This window comes from Styela clava, chromosome 13, assembly GCF_964204865.1.
Source record: "Styela clava chromosome 13, kaStyClav1.hap1.2, whole genome shotgun sequence".
In the NCBI taxonomy this organism is placed as follows: domain Eukaryota; kingdom Metazoa; phylum Chordata; class Ascidiacea; order Stolidobranchia; family Styelidae; genus Styela; species Styela clava.
The window spans coordinates 11,816,579-11,837,974 of record NC_135262.1 but is presented as its reverse complement, the minus strand read 5'-3'; the positions used below and the strand labels follow the sequence as shown (position 1 = coordinate 11,837,974).

The following is a 21,396-nucleotide window of genomic DNA, read 5'->3' as shown; positions in this document are numbered from 1 at the left end:
CTGTAGTAACGGCGGTAGTCGTAATGGTTGAAAATTTTTAAGATCAAAGTCAGAAAATGCAAAAAACTGTTTTCTGAATAATTTATTCACAACAGGGTTCACTTCATTTCAATTTCATGCTCAATCGAATATGCACATTCTTGTCATATGTCTTTTAGTGATGAAATAATTTGAATTCTGTTGGCCTACTGTTTGATGACTTTGAAAAACAAAGCGCAATAATGTTGTAATAATTGACGATTGATATTAAACAAAAATATTAAATACTTTTAATGTGGGTCAGCTTGTATTTACTGTTTTTTGACAAAAGATTATCAATTGCATCAGAAAGGCGACTTACATGAAAAAAGCGCAATAACGGTATATTTTATTCAATATTTACAAAGGAGGGACATTGTAGATATTCAACACAACATTATCCATCAATTGACAGCCAGATGAGAAGATAGGATGTGTAGAATACTGCCATCTAAATCACGTTAATTGCTTCCTAACGACACCTCAAATTCATTTCAAAAGAGCAATTGACTCAATATTGGAGCTACAAAAAACTAAAATCGCCTATCTAAATAAGAGAAAGCGCAGGATGTCCGAGAAACTTAATCTGCTATTAGTGCTTCAGAGCGACATCTAGCGATTTCACAAAGTTGATACAAAACTTGAAAAATAATCGAAAATGTTGTAGTAAATGCGTTCAATCTTTAACATATTTTATTGTTAAATACATGAATACATTTAAATATACATTTCATTAAGAAATCGAACATTAATATCTGAAATTTTATTGTTATATATGTGAAAGCCTTATAGACTTTTCACACAAAAAATTAAAATTAAAATAATTTATTCAAAATACCTGGCAACAGCATTGAAGATGACAAAATAATTTTGCGTTCGTAAAGTCAGATTCTTTATAAAGTATCATCAAAAAAAAAAAGCAACTTGTAATTTGAAGTTATTTAAACAAATCAAGTCTAAGTTCCAGTGGCTTTACAGAAGGTACACATATCCGCGGTATTGCTTGCTCTTCCACCTCAGTTAAAAGTCTGACGCACATATGATCATTGTTGCTTCTATGATTCGTCACGCCACAACCGTTAAGGACGGAAGTCTCAAAATCGTTGTAAACTCTCTGGCAATGAGGACACGCGGTGTGTGCATATTTCTTCTTTATCTTCTCGACAACCGGTGACACTAAATTATTGTTAGTAGATTGAGGTTTTTGAGACGATGCCTAAATAGTATTATTATAAACAAATTATTTTGTCAAGATATATCGTTTTGACGGTCATTAATTTGGTCTAATTTATTTCAATCACTTTCAAACTTGCTGTCGTGTAAAAGCACCATCAACTTTTCTCATTCTATAGACTTTATAGTATAGTAGAGTATAGAAGATCGTTTATTCACTTTTATTATTTAGAGTCTGAATTTAAAGCTTTGGATAATTCACGATGAACTAGCCACCAGCATCTAGCCACAAAGCACACTGGGTAATAAAATAACAGTAGCGATTCACTCTCATTTATTGAGTTCCACACTCTATATTAGAAACATTCATGCAGCAAGTTTTACTTAAGAATACTCAATGCATCGGAGCAATCAAATATTAAACGTACCTTGACCGTCAGAAAATTTAATCTTCTTTACCGGCACTTTTTTGAAACCATGTCTCTTGTCTTTTACACTAGCGAGATCGGTTGCAAGAAAATCCACCAAACTTTGGAAAGCTTCCTCGTTTTCAAACCTATAAGAATGAAATACTACGATATTACATGCACCCTTTAGTATAGAACCATTGTACCTCAGATAGATTTACATTTTTATTCATTTTGTTATCCTTAAAATGCAGCAAAGGAGCCTTCTCTGGGCCACCCATATTCTGCTCTGTCAAAATGCAATTATTTTTAGTGGGAACACAGTGCTAAAAAAATACTGCTGCATATTTTGGAATGCGTAGGCTTGTTTGCAGATTATACAAATGGCTTTCGCGTTAGGTACTATTTATTATAAACGTAAGAAAACGCATAATCCTATTTTATTGAAAATACTCTGCAAACAGGATGAAAGTTTTAAAATGATATCCGCATATAACCTTGTCTCGTATTGGTGAGAAGTTAATGATATATTTGATGCCTTCTCTTTTCTTTGAGTTTCTTCCGAGGCGGACATTGTCAATGATGCTATCTATTTTGTCTCAAGCCACTGCAAGAAATTGAAACAAAGCACTGATCTGGGGGTAATCAAACTGAAAAAATTCCACCAGATTCTTAAAACTCATTTATCAATCTATCCACTACGAAACAATTCCAGCATTGAGAATCTCCCTTTAAGTATATTCTGCGTCTTCGTTGTAACAAATACCCGAAAAAATTATACTCAGTTCACTCCAAACTAAATGTTTCTATTAGTAAGATTAGAAACGACAATAAGCGGCTTAGTGCGATTGGTCTATTACCATGAATTTGAATAAAGCGTCTTTAATCCGAATTAGTTACAATGAAACAGTAATAAAGCTTTTTATGCACAACAATGGTCATTGATTTAAGACTTGCATCTCCTTGTGTTAAATTAATTCTTTAAAAAAGGGAGTTTATACTACATCAGCATAGGTCAAAAGTACAAACTATTTTTCAACGTAATTTAAACGCTTGAGAATACGACTCAAAAGATTCTATCACCTGATTCCTTGTTTGTTACATGTTCTAGCATTGCGAGAAGTCAGTATTATTCTCACCCAATCTATGTTAGGTTTTGTATTCAGCTCAAATGGCAGAACAATACAGTTTAATGACGCGACGCTTTATATATTTTTCTAACCAATCCACCCACAGATAAGGATGTTTTTAATATTTAAACATACGATGCAGTATTGCACGATATATACAGCATCGTGAAATTGTGCATTCGTATATCTACGCATTACAGAAGGAATATTCATGATTTATCGAAAGAAAAATAATTTACAGATACAATTGTGATTTGTAGAAATTTACAAGAACAATTGGAATCTCGGTTAGGGATGTAAGTTTTAGAATTTTGAAGCGATTCAAATCGACATTAATTTGAATCCGTCAGTAGCAATATAAAAAAAAAAAAACAGTTTCATTCTAATTGAAGAAAACAATAATTCGAATACCACGAGGCAATTACATGCCTCAGCGGTGCTGCCTCAACATCCACCAAAAGCGTTCTTCGTTTCTTTTTCTTGCGTTTGCATCTTTTCTCGATTCGTAACACTTGTGGTGTTGTTATATTTGATATGGGTCGTAGTTTTAAAGAAACTAATCGTTTTCGAATATTTGAAATGAAATCTAATATTTAAAAAGAAGTTTTGCAAATATATCATTACATAAAAGTTCCTTCGAACCATCGATTAAATATCATGTGTTTCTCTCGTAATGAATGTTTCTTTTGAAATCGTGACGCAAATGGCACTAACGCACATTTAACTAGCATTTATCATTTAATTGAGTTTTTAGGGTCATTTTTAAAATGAAAAGGATAACTATACGGCACGGTATTACTCGCAAACAAAAATTGATACTCCCTTAGTATGTTGACCAGCAAGATGGCGGACACCGGAACGTAGTACGAGTAACAGGTTTCATTTCAGGTACAAATACTACGAGAGTCACTTGGCCAGTCCCCGAACTCGTAATAGAACTTAAAATAAAGTAAATTGGAATGAAATTATGGCCTAACCCTAACCTGGTACACATACTATGTTCAGGTGTCCGCCATCTTGGTTCACATACTACGGGAGAGCCAATTTACATAATAAATGTACTACTGAGTGAAGCTTCATGTAACAGAAAATCTCGGCATTATTATATAAAGTATTTGATGCATTCATTGAATGAATTCTTTTCACTAACCTTATTCATTCTTTATACTCTGTTTTTAATGCTAATTTAAAGAAAGTTAACGACAAATATAATGGGATACGAAATAGAATCAGATTCTAAAATAATCGAATATTCTCGACAGCTAATACATAAGTTAATATCCGGCCTTTCTTTTGATTATTGCCTGTATATCTATGTAAAATGCCATACAAAATATGTCCTATCAATCTGGTTACAACGTAAAGAAAATAAATCTCTACTCTGTATGTCTGACAATGTGTGATCATAAGAATAACGTTACAGGATATTTGAGTCATGCAATATTACATTCTTGATGCGTCTCTGAGCATTCCACCACAGCAATTACAGGATGTTCAGTAGGCTGAGATAAACAATGTACCCATCCATGTTTCACCATTCATATATGAAATTCGATTATTTAATTTTCAACGTTTCCGGGTCTCTTTCGAACCGAAGTGGATATACAAATGGTTTTGTTATTATTCTGAGGTTGTTGTTGTTATTTATTAAAATATATGTTTTAATAATCGATATTCGTACATTTTTCTTAAATTCTTCTCATTCGGAAAAGTGAACCAGCTATTCGAATATGTCTATAGTATTTAAATATAATACGATGAAGACAAACTGCGAGATTGTTCAGCATTAATAAGCAGTAATTTATCGAGTAAAATATGATCAGTATTTTGTACTTATTTTTTAGGAATACCCTCTTCTCGTATATATTGGCAGAAATGTGATGATGACGGTAATAATCAGAAAACCTAATCTTAGACTTGGAATAAAATACCGCATCGGCGGACATTTAGAAGTTTCAAATATACCAAAAACTATAGAAAAATACCTATGAAAGCTTTTTTTTAGAATGCCTTTCTAGATGAAGCACCTTCCAATTTCTGTCTACATAAGCCTAAACAATTATCAAGTAGTTCCACTAGATTCATTCGAATAGAAAATCAATGAAAAAGTATAAGTTTTTATTAAAAACAATGTTAAAAAAGATTAAAGAAGTAAATTTTCAATGTTATTGATGATATCTTCCGTTTCTTCCATCGATAAGCTTTTGTGCTTTTTTGCGCTTTGTGGATTAATATGAGAAGCATTCACATTTTCATGTAAATCCCTTCCGTACGCATCGGAATGTATTGAGTTCTTATTAATAAGGTTTCTGGTTTCCCTCAATTCTTTTGAGTTGCACTGAGGTGAACTCAAATCGAATTCACTGGATAAATGAGATACTGACTCAGTTTCGTAAACCGTGTCGAGGTTGCATACAATATTTGTTGAATTCATTGTCATTTTGTCAATTTTTGAAGATCGTTTGAGACATAATGTACGGGTGGAAATATTTGAAGTAGGAGGGGAAACGTACTGTACCATGGAATTATTTTGCTGAAGTATTGATGAATAGTTAGGAGGCGATGTGAAACCAATGTCATTGCGTGAATAAGGATGAGGTTGCTCTTCTAAAAGAGTGGGGTTAGAATGTCTTCTTTCAAACACTCTATGTTGCGGTCTGTAAATTTCTCTTCCTGTGGAACTGGGTGGACTGTGAATTTTTCCAAGCATCAAGGACGATGAGGAAAAAGCCATGCTTTTTCTAACATTATTATCTCTAATATATCTTGGTTTCAGTTTTTCCCAGTTGTATTGCGTAAGGATTGGTCGTACATCGTGACTCTCTGTAAAACGTAACAGCTATGTTTTATTCACAGTTTCCTTACAATATAATATCTTATAATCTTTTCTGGCGTTAATTATACATTAGAGAAGTATTGCAGGTTCAAATCTACCGTCAAACACTAAATACATTTATACAACAATTTGCCTTGAGTTAGGTTCAAAAAAGTTTCGAAAAATTAGACTTATAGTACGATTATTGTAATTAAAATATATACGTTCACTTGCTAAGCAACAATCGTGCTTATGCTCAGCAAGTTCCTCACTACACAAACTCATTTGAACAACAAAATATTTATTTGTCTTGAATAGTTTTATAGGATAGAATAGAATTTTTATCTCTATTCAGGGAAATAGGGCAAATCACATTTTTTTTTCGGTTTCCAGTTCGGGTCGAGCATAAAAACTGTAAACTATTCACTTGTTCGAGATGCATGTACTTGGTTTTGGAGGGAGAGTTTGAAGAGAGAGACTGATTCAACCTACGATGTGGACGAGTCAAAATCCCTTCCTTCGTAATTATACTCCAATCAGATTAAATTCAGATCTGCTAACCCACACAGAGTAATTAGTAGTACAATGGCAGCAGTCTGTGCTATTGTCTATAACGTTATTTTTTTTTCTTCATTGACTCCAAACTTGCATTACTTACCGTTCACTGGCATCCAACACATATCACTATGTCCGTAAATGCGACAATGTTCACCACATCTAGATGCAAGTTGCTTCAGTTGAATATGTTCTGAAATAAAATGGCTAGAAAGTTAATCTTTTGATCAATTTGGAGTATTAACGACTCTAAACCTCAGTTAATAAATACCACGTTGCAGCTGCTTTATGATACAATTCAGTTGGGTTTTAATATTTTATACCGATGAATAAAAGTGCCAAAATATGACCATACCTTTCGAGGTAACAGCGGCATCAAGATCACTATCACCCTTTCCACTGTCACTATCAGAATGATTCGTAAATGATATGTTCTGAAACAAAAGATAAGATTTCATTGATATACTAAACATTTTGAGAATTGTAATAAACATATTCGAAGTAAACGAGTAAAAATCAAAGTGTCATACTCACTGTACTCGTTTGATTGCAACGCACTGCTTCATTACTCAAATTATCTGCAGCTTCATTCGCTTTATTCGGCTTCATTGAGTCAAGACTGCAAGACAGAAAATGATATATTCAGTCAGTTTCTATTTTTGAGATGTCATTTATACCATACTATGATATAACAATTTACCTTTCTTGTGAAGATTTCATTTCTTTTTGTCTTCTTTTCTCAATTTCGTCGTAAAATGTTACTTTTGTTGATTTATTATTTTTAAATCCCTTCCTTTTAATTTCGATACTTGTTGTAACGGAACTGCTACGTTTTCGAAAATTCTGGAAAAAGAACAAGAAAACTTCAATAGTAGGAGCAGAAATTTGTAGTTTGAAAAGTTTTGTAAATTTAACTTGGAGTTAATCGATAAAATTTAAATTTACAGCATTATTCAAATTCACAATATGGCAACAAATATGTGATTTATCAGACAAAAAATATCAGAAATGTACTAACCTTGTCCGTACTTCTACATTTTACTGCTATCACTATAGCAACAACCAACAAAAAGAGAACAGAACATCCAAGTGCAACGGTGAGCATAAACGGATCAACAGAATGTGAAAATAGTTGTTTTGTTCTTGTAAAGAGATTCCCACTTTGACTTGGATATTTGCCGACAATCAATTTTAAGAATCTATCAGAATACATTAAAGGGATTCCATGATCGTTGGCCTGAAAAAGTAAGGAAATAAATAAAATTTTTGGTCACAGTAACTCGAATGAAATATGAAGAAAATCAACACACGCAAGCTGTTGTTGTTGGGAATTCAATATTCATTCAAATTAGTTTTTTAAAATTCAATAATTAAGAATAATTTACCCTGATTCGTATATAATGTGCTCCTATAGAATCTTCCAAATTTTTCCTGCTAAAATTAAGACGTAATTCCCCATTGTTTGGATTGATGATAAAATAATGTCTGTCTTCTTTACGAGGGGTCGTTTTTTCAGATTTTACAAGCATTGAAATATTATCCATTGAACCAGAATGTGCTTTCGAATTGTTCGTATATTCAAAGATGGAATATATGATTTTTGAATTTATCCCAGAATCTGAATCGATCGCCTGTTGATGCAATGAAAAATAGACATCAGATTGAAAAGACAATTTGATATAATTAATGTATTCATATAGTTATTAAAAACAGAATATAGATTTTTTATATTAATGTTGTTCAAATTAGTTCCCACCATATTAATAATTAGCGTGAAATGTAACAAACTTACTTTTACTTTTGTAATCGCTGACTTTTCTAAAACGTTGACATACACGAGCGAATTGTTTGCAGATGGATTGACAAACTGAGGGCTGTTGTCATTGACGTCATCTACCTCCACAATAATATTAGCATAGCTTTCCATAGGTGGTAATCCCCCGTCTCGAGCTAATATCTTCAACTAGAAGCAAATTTGAAACAAATTGAAGCATATCCTACTATCCTATTTTATTTTCCATAACAAAAATTAAAAATATCATCACATTGGAAAAAATATTATTTTTATTACCTTCCATTCCGATTTAACTTCTCTGTCTAGTTGTGACATGAGCCGAATTTTTCCGGATTTTTTCCCAATTGTAAACGGAACTTTGTTGTCGTCCACGATTGAAAAAAAGATTTCTCCATTTCGAGATGTAATAATGTCATCATTCTGAGAAGGAATTTAGTTCATATTTATATGAAGAAAACAAATTTATAATACCTTTAATTTGGATATTTTGCTGTGTAAAAATCTTACTGTTTTACTATCATAGCTACAAAACAAGCTAAATATTTCTTACCTCATTTTTGGTGAAACCAGGTCCGTTCACTGCATCCGCATCTGACGCTATAATAGTTGTAACAACAGTTCCCAAATATGCATCTTCCTTCAGAACTACTCTTTCAAACGGAGTATGAATTTTTGGCGGGACCTCATTTTCGTCTAAGATTATAACGGTGACTGTTTCGTCTGAACACCTGAACAATATATAAATTTATGTAAAGACATATCCAGCCCATTATTTCACGCTCACACTGAAAGCTACACAATATATACAATGTATTACTGAAGTAAACAACAAAGTGAGTCATTGTAGTTGATTTGCGATATTGCTTTTAAGTTACGAAAATACTCATTTAAAGGAAAAAATTCAAAATAAATAGAACCTGGTGAAAAATAACAGTTTCAACTCGAGGATAATAAAAATATAATTTACATGTATAAAAAACTAGAAACAATAAACATTTCATAAGTCGCGACCAAAAGTCGCGAAGAATTTCTTTATCGCAGAATGTATGAGCTACATTTTTCAATAACAGTCAAGAAACAATTATTTAAAATATTAAATATACCATTCAGGTGTTCCATGGTCACAAGCATTTATAACGATTTTATATTTGCTGCAACTTTCTCGATCAAAGGAGTAATTATTTTCCAAGAATCCGCCACTTGATAAAATAAAATGATCGTCTGAAAATATATTTTTCAAGTAGGAGGAAATGATTAGAAAATTGTAACAAAAATTAGAAATCAAACGATATAGACAGTAAAACTTAATCAGTTACCTCTCAAATTTCGGCATTCGACTTTAGTGGTGAGAGTCATTTTTACTTTCCCGTTGTCGCCAGAATCAGAATCGGTAGCAGAAACCCTTGCAATGTACGTTCCCTTTGGCGAAAATTCCGATAGATAAACTAGATAAATTGTGAAATAAGAAAAGTGTAAATTTAAAACATAAATAATTATTCATAGGCGTGGTTATTAATATAAATTATTGTAATTCGAATAAAAAAAATCGAATAGATCAATGAATTTAGTCAAATATATTTATTGAGCAAATCAAGCTGAAATTGAGCAAAATATTCTGAATAACTAAAAATATATAATAATACTGTGCTTCTGAATGTCCAAACTAATTGTTTTTTCGTTTTTGTGTTTGTTTTGAATACACCTGAACGGTTTTTTTTTTTTCAATAAAATATTACCTGTCTTTTCTGAATGTTGAGAAATGAAGTCAATACTTATTGTTGGAGAATTGTCGTTGACGTCTTCCAGATAAATAACAAGCCATGTTTCCCCTGTTTTTGGATTCATGGGATCCAAGTCCATTGCACCAACTAGGACGCGAAGACTAGAGAAATAAATAACAGATGTAGATCAAAATTGAGAATGAAATATTGTCTAAATCCACGCACAACTTACGATACACTTATTTCATCCCCAACTTATTTGCCAGGTAAATTTTAGATACAAATGTCATATTTATCAAAAGAGAAATAACATAAATGATTATTGGTTGTCTTTAGAACTACTATTATTGACTATTGCATTTATGAAACGTTCAACTTTAAATAAATTTCAATAAATTTTCTAATTCGTTCACTCTTTTTCAGCGTTAATGTTTTTTATTTGAATATTGCAATATCACATTTTTTAACCTTACCCATTATGATTTTCTCGGTCTGTTGTTTCTTTTAACGACACTACTCCTGTAATCTCATCTATTCTGACGAGGTTTTTTATTTCTTTACTATTTCTTGAAGAAATATAGTATCTCACAGCACCAAACAATCCGCTATCAGCATCGTGGGCTCGGAGAATCGCTACTGTGGATTGCGGAGAAGCATTTTCTTTCAGTGTGGCTGAATACTCCTAGAAATTGATAATCAGAAATTTATTAAAGAATTGATAATCTAGCTATTGAGGAAAAAGAATATATTTACAAATTTTGTAATAATTATATTAACAACATGCATTTAGGTTACCTCTTCCTCGAATACTGGATAATTGTCATTAACATCGAGAACGAGTATTTTGAGATCCATTCCTCCTCTAAGTGAAGGAATTCCAAGATCAGAAGCTACAATTTTCATTTCTATGACTGGGTTGTCTTCATAATCTACGAATAAAATAAAACATGAGTAAAAATCATATTTTTCAGAATAGCATTAATCATAAAATTTCATTATGACTTACCAAGTTTTCTTAACAGGAATAACTGCAGGTGGGAAGAATTTTTGTTGTCAATAAAATGTTTCAACTCAAAGTAAGGATTTGGTGAGAGTGAATACTCCAATTTTGAATTGTTACCTGATAATAAAAAAAAACGTTTGAAATAAAAAAATACTTGATTGTGATGAAATGTCGTAAGCTGTGACGACATAAAAAGACACATGATCCAATGCTTCAATAGCGAGTTAGTATTATTAAATAATGCTTTTATTCGCACATATTAGGCTTGACAGCTACAGTTTATTGAATCACGCATTATTTGATGATCATACTTGGACCTTGTATACACCATAAGTAATAAAATGAATGGTAAATTTGCTACAATATTTCACACCCTTGCATTTACAAAAGATCATCGTGTACAGCAATTTTATTTCTGATCATAATACTGATTTAATTTGAAATACAATTTATATTTTAGTAACCTCTTATTATTTGAACTTTCTGTAGTTTTATTGTGTTAATTTAAAAATATATCTTACCAATGTCGTTGTCTTTTGCCTGAAACGAGTCCAAGTTAATAACTTCACCCAGTGACCAATTCTCTGATACATTCAGGTGTAAAATTTCATGTGGGAATGTAGGTGTATTATCATTGACGTCATCGATAGTGACGTCAGTCTCAATCAGTTGAAAATATTTTTGAGGTAAAACAACAATCTGTAGAGTAAAACAACGTTGTAAATTAAAATTAGGCATTTATTTATGAATATTTTATTTTTTCAAGATTTTAGTATTTAGAGATTTTTGCAATATGTTTTAGTGTATAATGAATTGAACGAGAATATCAGTCAGAGACCGAAGACTTATCGATCGAAAGTGAGGGGATCCCCCAAAACAGCGCTTTTACTCCATAGTGACAACTTGTGTCCCATCACTAATTGATTAATAACTCGCTAATTATACGACATAATTCGTCCAAAATCATAAGGGTTCTGGTCCGAGATATGATGAATGCACATGCGAAATCTGGGGCAGATTTAATCTCGCTTTCGTGAGATATCGCGTGCATCTAACAGACATACATACATACATACATACATACATACATACATACAGACAGACAGACAGACAGACAGACAGACAGACAGACAGACAGACAGACAGACAGACAGACAGACAGACAGACAGACAGACAGACAGACAGGCAGACAGACAGACAGACAGACAGACCGTTTTCATAGTTACGACTGATGCACAATTTTTACATAGTACAAGTAGAACTGCTCAAAATCGTATTTCACTTGAATTCAATATTAGAAGTTGTTGCTGGTTTTTATTTTTATTTTTTCAATTTTAAAAGTAATAATCAGTGATTGGATTATAAATCATATGTTATATGGTTGTATGTATTGTATGGAAACTAAAATTGAAAAATATGAAAAGCTCACAAATATATTTATATATAGTGTGAAACCGATCATACCATAAAAATTGTGTGATAAATCACGTGATCAGTGTCGATTTCGAAATGTGGTGACTATAAATAAACCTCAAGGTTCACATAAATTATTAGGTTACAAATAGAAACTTACTTGAGCTCTGATCATACATTTCCCAGCACTTGATGGACAAATTTTCTCCCTGTCGATTGTTTGTGATAAACGCAAAGTTCCAGTTTTTTCATTTATTTTAAGCACTTCAATTCTCTTTGCTCTGTTAGATACAATTGCTCCTAGTGTGTTTTTCGACAGAATATTTTGTGAAATAATTCTAAATTTTCGATTAATTCGACTGGAAATGTCTTTGTTGACAAGTGGGTCGATTTCTGCCAATATTCGTCCTGAATAAAGAGAGTTGGCCTTTTAATGAATGAGATAAGCTTAAGTCACAAACCAAAAGACGTCTGCGATGATTTGGGAAGCTGATATATATTGCTGACCACTGATGGAAATAATTCTCGAATAATGATGAACCAAATCAAATTTATTTTTGTTTGAAATTAAAAATATTATATAGTTTGTAATTAAAGGGATCGCATTGCTTGTTTTGCAGTAACAATATCAAATTAGAAGTAATCGATTCTCTTATAGGGTAGCATAAATTTATGACCTTGGTAAATGTAATTTTGAATTACTCGGCAACGATTTCAGGTATAATAAGAATTGTAGTATTGTTTTATTGAAAAATGTACGAAATTTTTAACGTAGATATATTTAGAATTTCACCCTCTACTGGGCACAAATTCACAACACTGTCAAAATTATTTTCACAAATTTTCCGTCATTGGCTCTCGTTAATGATGCAACACGGTATTATTCGGTCTGATTTTACGTCGCTATGAACAATAATTTCGAATGAATTAAAATTTACAGAGATGCCATGAACTCGCAACAATAGTCCCATAGCAAGATGTATGAGTGAAAGCATTTTGAAATAAGGGTAAATATAAATAAATATAGGAATAGCCATTTCACTCTTCTACTTAAATAATTCTAACCAACTTCAGCAACTAACTGCTTTTTACCTCGCATTGTTTCTTCTTCGACATGTAAATCCAATTTTATCTTTGGAGGTGATGAAACGCATAAACGAAAGTTAAAAATTACATATAATAGTACATATATTTTTAAAAAATATGGTGGCATTTTGAAGTATATCTGTAAAGCAAACGTAAATATTATTAGGTAACAATATACGTTGATTATGAAGGGGCATGATTCTTGTAGAACGATACCTGTTGAATTGAATAGTATATAATTGTAAAAAAAAAGATAACATCAATTTCTATTTGGTTCAACTCTGTATGACTAACTGTCCAAAAGATCTGCAATTATGGTCATCATGCCGAAAAAATTACCTAAATATGTAACTGTATTCTCCATACTCAACGTACATACATAAGTCCATAATAAAACGCTCTGTTTAATCTCGGCCTCAATTTTACATAAATTTGACTAATGGAATTATGGCATTCAATATTGCGCTTTAAAACTTATTATGCTGCTTCTTATAATTAGTAAACCCTTTCCACTTGAAGATTATACTTTGGCATCCCAGACTTTCAATAGATTTTCTGTCTGATCTGATCAACTCCATGGGCGCAGGAATAAAATGTATTCTCGCTTCAATGCATAATTGAATTATTCTGCTTATATGACATTCTTGTCAAATATATTCTCATCAAGGCATCTTTGAATAGGCAAGGTCAATATATAAATTGAGGATTGCTGTACATTGGTTTGAGTAAAAGCACTGACCTGATTAATCTACTTTTTGTGCGTTGATAAATGACTGGACAATTTAAATGAAACTCAAAAAATGAAATCATGCTATCCTACAGCTGAGCACGAAGTTAATCATCGTTTCGCACATTTACGACTTGTTATTACATACTGGCAATTTTTTCTAGTTCGCCATGACTTACCTATTAAATTGTTAAATCCAAGTTGATTCAAACTGAATCCAAGATTGAATCCTGATGACTTACTTAAACAGCCTTGATAACCAACTACACTGCCAAAATTCCCGGAGTCAGTTACAAACAGATTTTAATTCAATAGATGCTGAAAATAACGACCTCGCTAAACTACGTCAATCTCGCCACGGTTTCTTCATGTTCAATATACGATGCTTCTCTTTTTAGTGTCTCTTTCCAAGTGTTTCGGAATAAAGTCTAACAACCGCAAAGCCTATGACTAAATTATATCTGTTTAGCTGCAGACTGGGTATCATATTATATAGATATATTAATCAACAAACAAAGCGTGTATGAAGGATTACGGGATTTAATATCATTCAATCTGGTATTAGCGAAGAACAAACACATATCAGAGGATACGGATGTTTGTGCGCCTGCTCTATGTGGCACGCTGTAAATATAATTCCTGCTGGGAAATGCATAACGGTTTATAGAAAGCAGATGTCGCGCATTTTTGTTTACCTTAAAAGAAATATAAATATTATCATTTTCACCGAATTCCACAAAAAAGTTTATTTTAAACTTGAAAATAAACCTGAAATCCCTTGCAATTGTGATGGTCGCCAGGACTAACGTATTTAACTATTTTAATTTATCTCTTACTAAAATTTTGGAAAATATATATCTAATTTGTCCTGGAAAAAAAAACGATGGCATCCAATTTTATTTCTTCGTCAGAAGTCAGTATTTCACTGATATCGAATACTATTCTGGTGCATTTTCTGGCTTTGATTCAAATTTAAATTCTGGCATAGTTCGAATGCGGCACACGTAAATGGTACAGAATTTTGTATGTTTTGTATAATTAATTACGGTTTTAAGGCTACTTGTTTTGTTCGTTATGTCTCTATTTGTAACCGCATAATTTCCGTTATTTTGTTTGCATGTTTACATCTGCCATTACATTGAACATTTAAAATATTAAATTATTAATGAATATGTCAAACTTGCAATATATTTTATTATTCAAGCGTTATATATTTTCCTAAAATTTTGTTATGTAGCAAAGCAAAAAGGTGAATTATTTGCTCAAGAAGCTAACTGTATACAATAGCTGAAATTTTGGAAAAGAGCAATAAGTACTGAAGTAGTCTTTGATTATTTTGACTGTGCATTTCTCACCTGTCTAATTTAAAAATATTACCTCTGATTTTAAATTTCCTCAAAAACGTCCAGACTTCTGACTGATTCCAATGACGAAGTTGCAAATTTCCATACTAGAATCTGAGTTTGCAACATATTGTTTACACATATTGTAAATATTCGAATATTCATTCCCATGTAATCATTGCACAAGCTAAGCTAATGTTGTCGCTCTAAATTAAAAATTTTGCTACACTTCAATAATATTTCATTTATGCAACGCACAGCTAAATGTAACACTTAGAATAACCCAAAGTCTTCTCTGCTTGTGCATTGAATAATACACTACTCTGTTATAAAAAGAAGACAAACGATTAACCTGAACAACTCCGCATGACAACTGTTTATAATCCACATGAGCACGTGAATAACGAAGAACCCTTGAAGAAATCCGATTTGTGGGTCTTACGCACACGCTTACAACTCGAATGCATGTTCTGCGTGCACTCCATTTTAAACCTCGTCTACGCACCCGGTAATTTATTTGATTGCCTCGATGTTTGCAGAAAGATTGTCATATTAAAATAACATCTAGAGTGCTAATTATCGTGCTAATTGATTGATTAATAATATGTATGTTGAGAGAATCATATTCGAGGGGTAATAATTTTATATGCCCAATATACAAATGCGTTTTCCAAGAATATCTGTAATAATATTTTATGAAAATGTACAGTGCAATGACCCCGAACGATCCTTTGGAAATACAAATCAGAAATAAATGCAACATACAGTTATATTTTATAATAAATACAGATTCGTTACAAGCATGGCCAACTACAAACAAAATTTTGGACTTCTTATGGCGTCATATTATAGTTTAGTGATTTTTGTTTTCAAAAATTTCAATAATATTATTCAAGTATATTTATGTAAGCTTAATATTTATATTAGTATAAAAAGAAACCCAAATGCATATCTCATGGGATTCAAATATAAACCAAGAACGAAAGCATCCACGAAGCGACGTTTTACTGCATTCAAATACCAGATGGTAGTCTGTTGTCAAAGGAATTCTTTGCATAAACAATCCATATGACATAGATAAGATTGAATGATAATGAAAATTAAATAATTTTTTTGTTCAAATAGTTTTCTAAATGAACCGACAACCTACAAGCAAGCAATTTGTGTTGCTTTGGTGTATTTAACAAGCTGCCAACGCCAATAACGCAAAATCCATTAATATGATAGTAAATTTTAATTTACGCGCTAGTAAGAGACTTTCTTTCAATTAAACTGAAGTTAGTCGCTTTTGGTGCAAAGTATAAAAATATTTTAAATTTCTGATTCATACAAAGATTTACGAACAATCATTTGCGAATTCGAATTAATCAATTACGCGATTCTTTTTTTTTTATTCATTTCCCAATATCAAATCTTGGAGAGCAAATTTACAAAATCATGTAAACATTCACACACGTTTCGTAAAGGAAATGACACTTCCAATGTGTTTCTAATTCTATTTCTCCTTCCTGTGTATCGTGCAATATTTCATTGCTTGGGGAACATGAAAGATAATTACTTGTTTGAAGAAGCGATTTATAATTATCTTTAACTGCAATTTTATTACTTCAATGATTCCGCGAACAAACAAATTTGAAACATGAAACTAATACGTTTGGTAAGATTTCAAAGAACCTTTCTTGGAATATTTCTAAAGAGTAAATACATGAGACAATATGATGTAGCCCACATGTTATTCTATCATGTAAATCAGAGGTTCCAAAGAGGGGAGATTTTCTAAGTAGGCCGCGAAAATTAACATAACTAATATATGATTGGAAATATTGCATATTGTAGTTATTATATAAGTTTTCTTGTTTCTTATTTTAAATGCTGTGTATATGGAACAACCAATTCATTTTACCTTTCTATGACATTTATTTTCTGTTGCGTAGTGTCCATCTTTAGTATTACGTAGCTGTTACGTAACAATCAAGGTAGACACTACTTGCTGAAATTTTGTGATCTGCATGAGTGGTTATTTTAGATTTCAAAGGAAAATCAGGCAGAGATGAAAAAGAAGAGTTGACCTTTTCCCTTTATTCGTTGGGCCTACATGTTCACAATTTTAGAGACATAATTTACCCATTAACAATCACAAAATTGAGTTTTATTCGAGGTCAGCAGTATTCTTTTTGTCGTGTAAGTACGCCGTGAGTTTTTTCCCTGATAACTTGACGCCGCACGAGCAAAAAACTTGACAAACGCTAATGTAAATGATTATTTTAACATATACCAGCTGGACCTATTTGAGTCATTAGAACATGTTAAATATAATACATATATCACATATATGCATAACTTGCACTGCGGAGCTAGGTTTAAAATGAAAGAGCCGAAATCAATTGGGTTTGAGTTGAAATCAACATATTATTCTTATTTTCAAACCGCAACTCTAAGTCGTCAACTCTGTTAAACAGATCGCGTACACTGCCTAAAAGATTAAATAGTTTGCCATTGCAGCTCTCAGTGCTTTAAATTAAATAGAAATGAATTAGATTTCATTATTTATGCAGTATAAAACTTGATCTTGAAGATTCTTGATTTCAAAATGCGAGCCGGTTGACAACTTAATGATAAACATGACGGTTTTTATACAAAATCATATGTTTGTGAAAAAAATGAACTTTTAAAGATTTAACAACATCTTATAAAATGCTAAAGCAGCCGAAATTGATGTCAAGTGACCGATGGGAAATATACGTACCACATATTGAATGTTTATTTCGTGAACTACCGTTATTTGTCTTACATCTTTACGCTTATCTGCGCAATCGATGTCTTAATTAGGCATTAAATATGATTAGTTGTTGACAGATTTGAAGAATGTTATTTTAATCAGGCGTGAACGTAATCGCGTTAGCACTTTTGTCAACGGGCCGCTTGAGATGAACATGTGTTTGATAAGCAGAGATCAACGTACAATATTATTTTGATAACAGACTTCAATCTGGACTATATTGTCGATTTAATTTGTAAAAATTTGACCAGAACAATTATTTATAAAATATGATTTCTCTGCCAAATAATATCGAAATTAATACCACAGTTGTAAGCCCAAATTCATATTATTTTGTCTGTATGTAGAATGCTTTAACTCTATCATTTACAAGAAATTTCGACGACGTTATTTTTTTCATTTAGTATGAACCGATCCATTGATCACAATACAATATGTAATCCTTGGTTTTCTTTGCTTCAATGTTATGCGTACTCTGTTATATATTTTTACACATTTTTTGTTTTTGTTTTGAGTCAAACACAATTTGCCAGAGTACGATATATGCAGTCCAAACTCGCAATTCTCAAAGCTCTCAAATAAAAATTTAAAAAATAAAGATTTTGAGGCGACCTTTATTAATATTAATGAGACACTCAGACTCGATACGATCATGACAAGCAAGACAGGCTCGAATTATGGGTCACTTAACCGACAACCTATCTGAATATCATCACCAAAAAAGCTCGCGAGACGAGATCATAATTGGCCTTAAACAAACAGACTATATAATTTTAGAAGATTCAACTCAGATTGAAATGCGACTTGCAATATAACTTCAAGAATATTCAGAGGCAAGATGAATATATAACTATTAAATCCTATGTAAACCTTTTGTCTCTGGCAGGATGGGTTCTGAACGTAAAACTACTTGAAAATTCACCCGATTATCATGGTTTTGACAAATCCTTGTTTTAAAATGTTATGTGTGAATTACCCTTAACTTTAATAGTGTTTTGGAAACATGAAAATAGAACACCTGGAAACCAGTTATCACTCAAAAATAAAAATAATGAGGTAAAAATAGGCCTACTTTTTCATAATAATAATTTACGTGGTGCCATTCAATTACACATCTTGAATGCTAATCATATTACCAACAAACAACCACAACGAATATGATTAGATCCTTTGTGTTGTCCGTATAATTAGTCTCACATTGTGCTTTAATTAACACAAATGCTTCTGCGTTATCCGTGATTAGCTGCTAATTGTTACCCAGCGCACGAACACGCTACCCAAGTCTGTCGTTTATTTATTTTTCTATTCATTTTGTAACCTGTAATCAAGTTCAATTAGCAGTTCAGGTCATATAGATTTTTCGATTACTATCCGGTAAAAAAATAAAACTATATATGTATATGTACACAGATAAGTACAATGTGACGTATCTTAGATAGTTTGCGTCTCTTACAAACACTTGGCCTGTACCCATCCAAGTTCCAGGAAGACAACAAACTGTACAATAATCAGGGTTTGTTTTCTACATCGACACAAGCTAAGCTGAGTACTCCAACGTCACTCGAGATACACGCTGACCACCTGCCGCGTCGGTTACAAATTTGCCCTTGGCTACAATATGGCATCCGTACTTTGACGTTTGACAATGAAAACTTGGCAATGGTCGTGGAGTGAAATAATTGGAAATCCCAAACAATAAACACCCTACACAGCACAAATATTAGATAAGGGAAAAGCTACCAATTTTACAATTATTAGAATTTTTTATGCTATTTCATTACATTATTGTAATTATTGCATATTTATAATTATTGTATTTTATAACAGCAAAGAAATATGATCATCATGGTCATATAGTGCCTTAGAATTTGCGAAATCATAATGTTAACTGTAACTATAATTCACATAAACAAAAGGTCATTTTTACAACCCATATTCACCAAATTTTTGCATAATTAATTGATTATAAGAGTTAAAAATGCATGAATATCACCGAAAATATTTTTTCGACCATGTCGCAGTGGGATATTCGTTAAATGCCTACAATTTTACGGCTTCCGACATGGAAATTTGTTACGCTTTTCTAATGCGGTATATTACACGTTCTCGCGGGAAAATTCCAACCCAATGGGATGACATTGATAAGCTAATGTGAAATTAAAGCGAACATACACCACAAATTCATGCTAGATTTTGATATCAGGCCTCATCGTACAAAAAAATGCATAATACGAACTACTCCCCATTGATCCTTGTTTTTAACTTACATTTTATAGAAAAAAACGTAGAAAACAAAGAAAAAATATAGCTTCCGACTAAAGTAAACTTTCAGAGCCGTATTACTAGCAACTTCTAATAAATCGTTGCTTCTCTCTCCACCTCAGATAACTACACTAAATCTATCTGGTGCAAGCAATGTATCATGAAACAAATGAGAGATAGACATCGAGCCTGATCATAAAATATGAAATGTAGCCGATGTATCTCTATGCATTTTTTTCTATTTTCTGTGCCAAAAATACCAGCCGAGTAAAATTTTTTCTTTGTCTCTATTTCACCTTCAATCTTTTACCTTATTTTAAACTAAGCATCATCTTCTGCAAAACATATGCTCTGGAGTAGCTGCGTTCTGTCACCAAATAAATTTAAAATGCTTATATCCTGGTCTACTGACAGAGAAAAAAATGTCTCGAATCTTCAAGATCATCAGTTTACCTAATGCCCATAAACACATAAATAATTTAATATTGCAGAATAAAAAATGAAAAATAACAATCATGGATTTTTTTTGTTTTGCTGTTTTCTCTCGACAAGCATATATGCCACATGGTCTGAGTTTAGTTCCAAACTATAGGACCAAATGTACTGTTATATGGTTACTGTTATGTACTGTTATATGGTCCATGATGGCAGATGAAATACCTGTCCATAAATGGACTATGTTTTATATTCTGACTGAATATTATTGACAAATTTTAAAGCTAAGTGAAATAAAACTGTAAAAACAACTCCAACTTTTGGTTGCCTCCTTTTCTTTCACACTAGAACTAATTTATAAATTATATTTGGCGTGTTAGAGTAGCCGACATTTATCTGTGTGAATTAAAAAGAGTTTTTCACATATAAAATGTGAACCATTTAAATTATGCACAACTTGTACAGTTAGTTATCTGTTTCGCTTCTTGGTTGGCAATTAGTTGGAGCATACTGGCCTTAGATCTGGCAATTTCACTTGGATGTTTTTCACGATTTTGCATTGGCAGTTTAATTGTGAATACATATAATATATCAGAGACATCTTCATATTCTGGTAAATATATGTTAATTATATCACTCTCATTCGGACGTAACACTGGGTTGCAGTTCCTTGTATAATCTATGTTGTAAAAAATATGTAGGCAAAAGATATTTTCAAAAAAATTATCCTAGA

General features: G+C 32.0%; 1 protein-coding gene across 3 annotated transcripts; it reads right to left on the bottom strand.

Annotated features, from left to right (window-relative positions):
- Nucleotides 1–67: 67 nt before the first annotated feature.
- Nucleotides 68–13,256, bottom strand: LOC120332631 (protocadherin alpha-4-like). Of its 3 annotated transcripts, XM_078119296.1 has the most exons (22): nucleotides 13,124–13,256; nucleotides 12,192–12,439; nucleotides 11,139–11,316; nucleotides 10,621–10,734; nucleotides 10,410–10,543; nucleotides 10,088–10,296; nucleotides 9,630–9,775; nucleotides 9,210–9,338; nucleotides 8,997–9,114; nucleotides 8,444–8,621; nucleotides 8,170–8,313; nucleotides 7,891–8,061; nucleotides 7,484–7,729; nucleotides 7,117–7,335; nucleotides 6,799–6,941; nucleotides 6,633–6,717; nucleotides 6,454–6,532; nucleotides 6,202–6,291; nucleotides 2,682–5,551; nucleotides 2,096–2,205; nucleotides 1,620–1,747; nucleotides 68–1,194 (listed from the first exon to the last, which is right to left on the bottom strand). In XM_078119296.1, the coding sequence occupies exons 1-19, from the start codon at nucleotides 13,242–13,244 to the stop codon at nucleotides 4,872–4,874; spliced, it is 3,432 nt and encodes a 1,143-aa protein (XP_077975422.1). In that variant the 5' UTR covers nucleotides 13,245–13,256; the 3' UTR covers nucleotides 68–1,194; nucleotides 1,620–1,747; nucleotides 2,096–2,205; nucleotides 2,682–4,871. The 3 variants fall into 3 exon arrangements, with proteins under 3 accessions (XP_077975422.1, XP_077975423.1, XP_039255860.2); XM_078119297.1 differs by having other exon boundaries at nucleotides 68–1,234; nucleotides 2,096–5,551; XM_039399926.2 differs by having other exon boundaries at nucleotides 2,096–5,551.
- Nucleotides 13,257–21,396: the final 8,140 nt, after the last annotated feature.

Bases quoted from the DNA above. Each gene is read 5' to 3' on its own strand.
- LOC120332631 (XM_078119297.1), bottom strand. From the start codon at position 13,244: ATGCCACCATATTTTTTAAAAATATATGTACTATTATATGTAATTTTT. The intron at 11,317-12,191 runs GTAAGTTTCTAT...TTTACTCTACAG, and splicing joins AATGTATGATCAGAGCTCAA to ATTGTTGTTTTACCTCAAAA. The intron at 7,336-7,483 runs GTAAATTATTCT...TTACTTTTTCAG, and splicing joins CACATTATATACGAATCAGG to GCCAACGATCATGGAATCCC.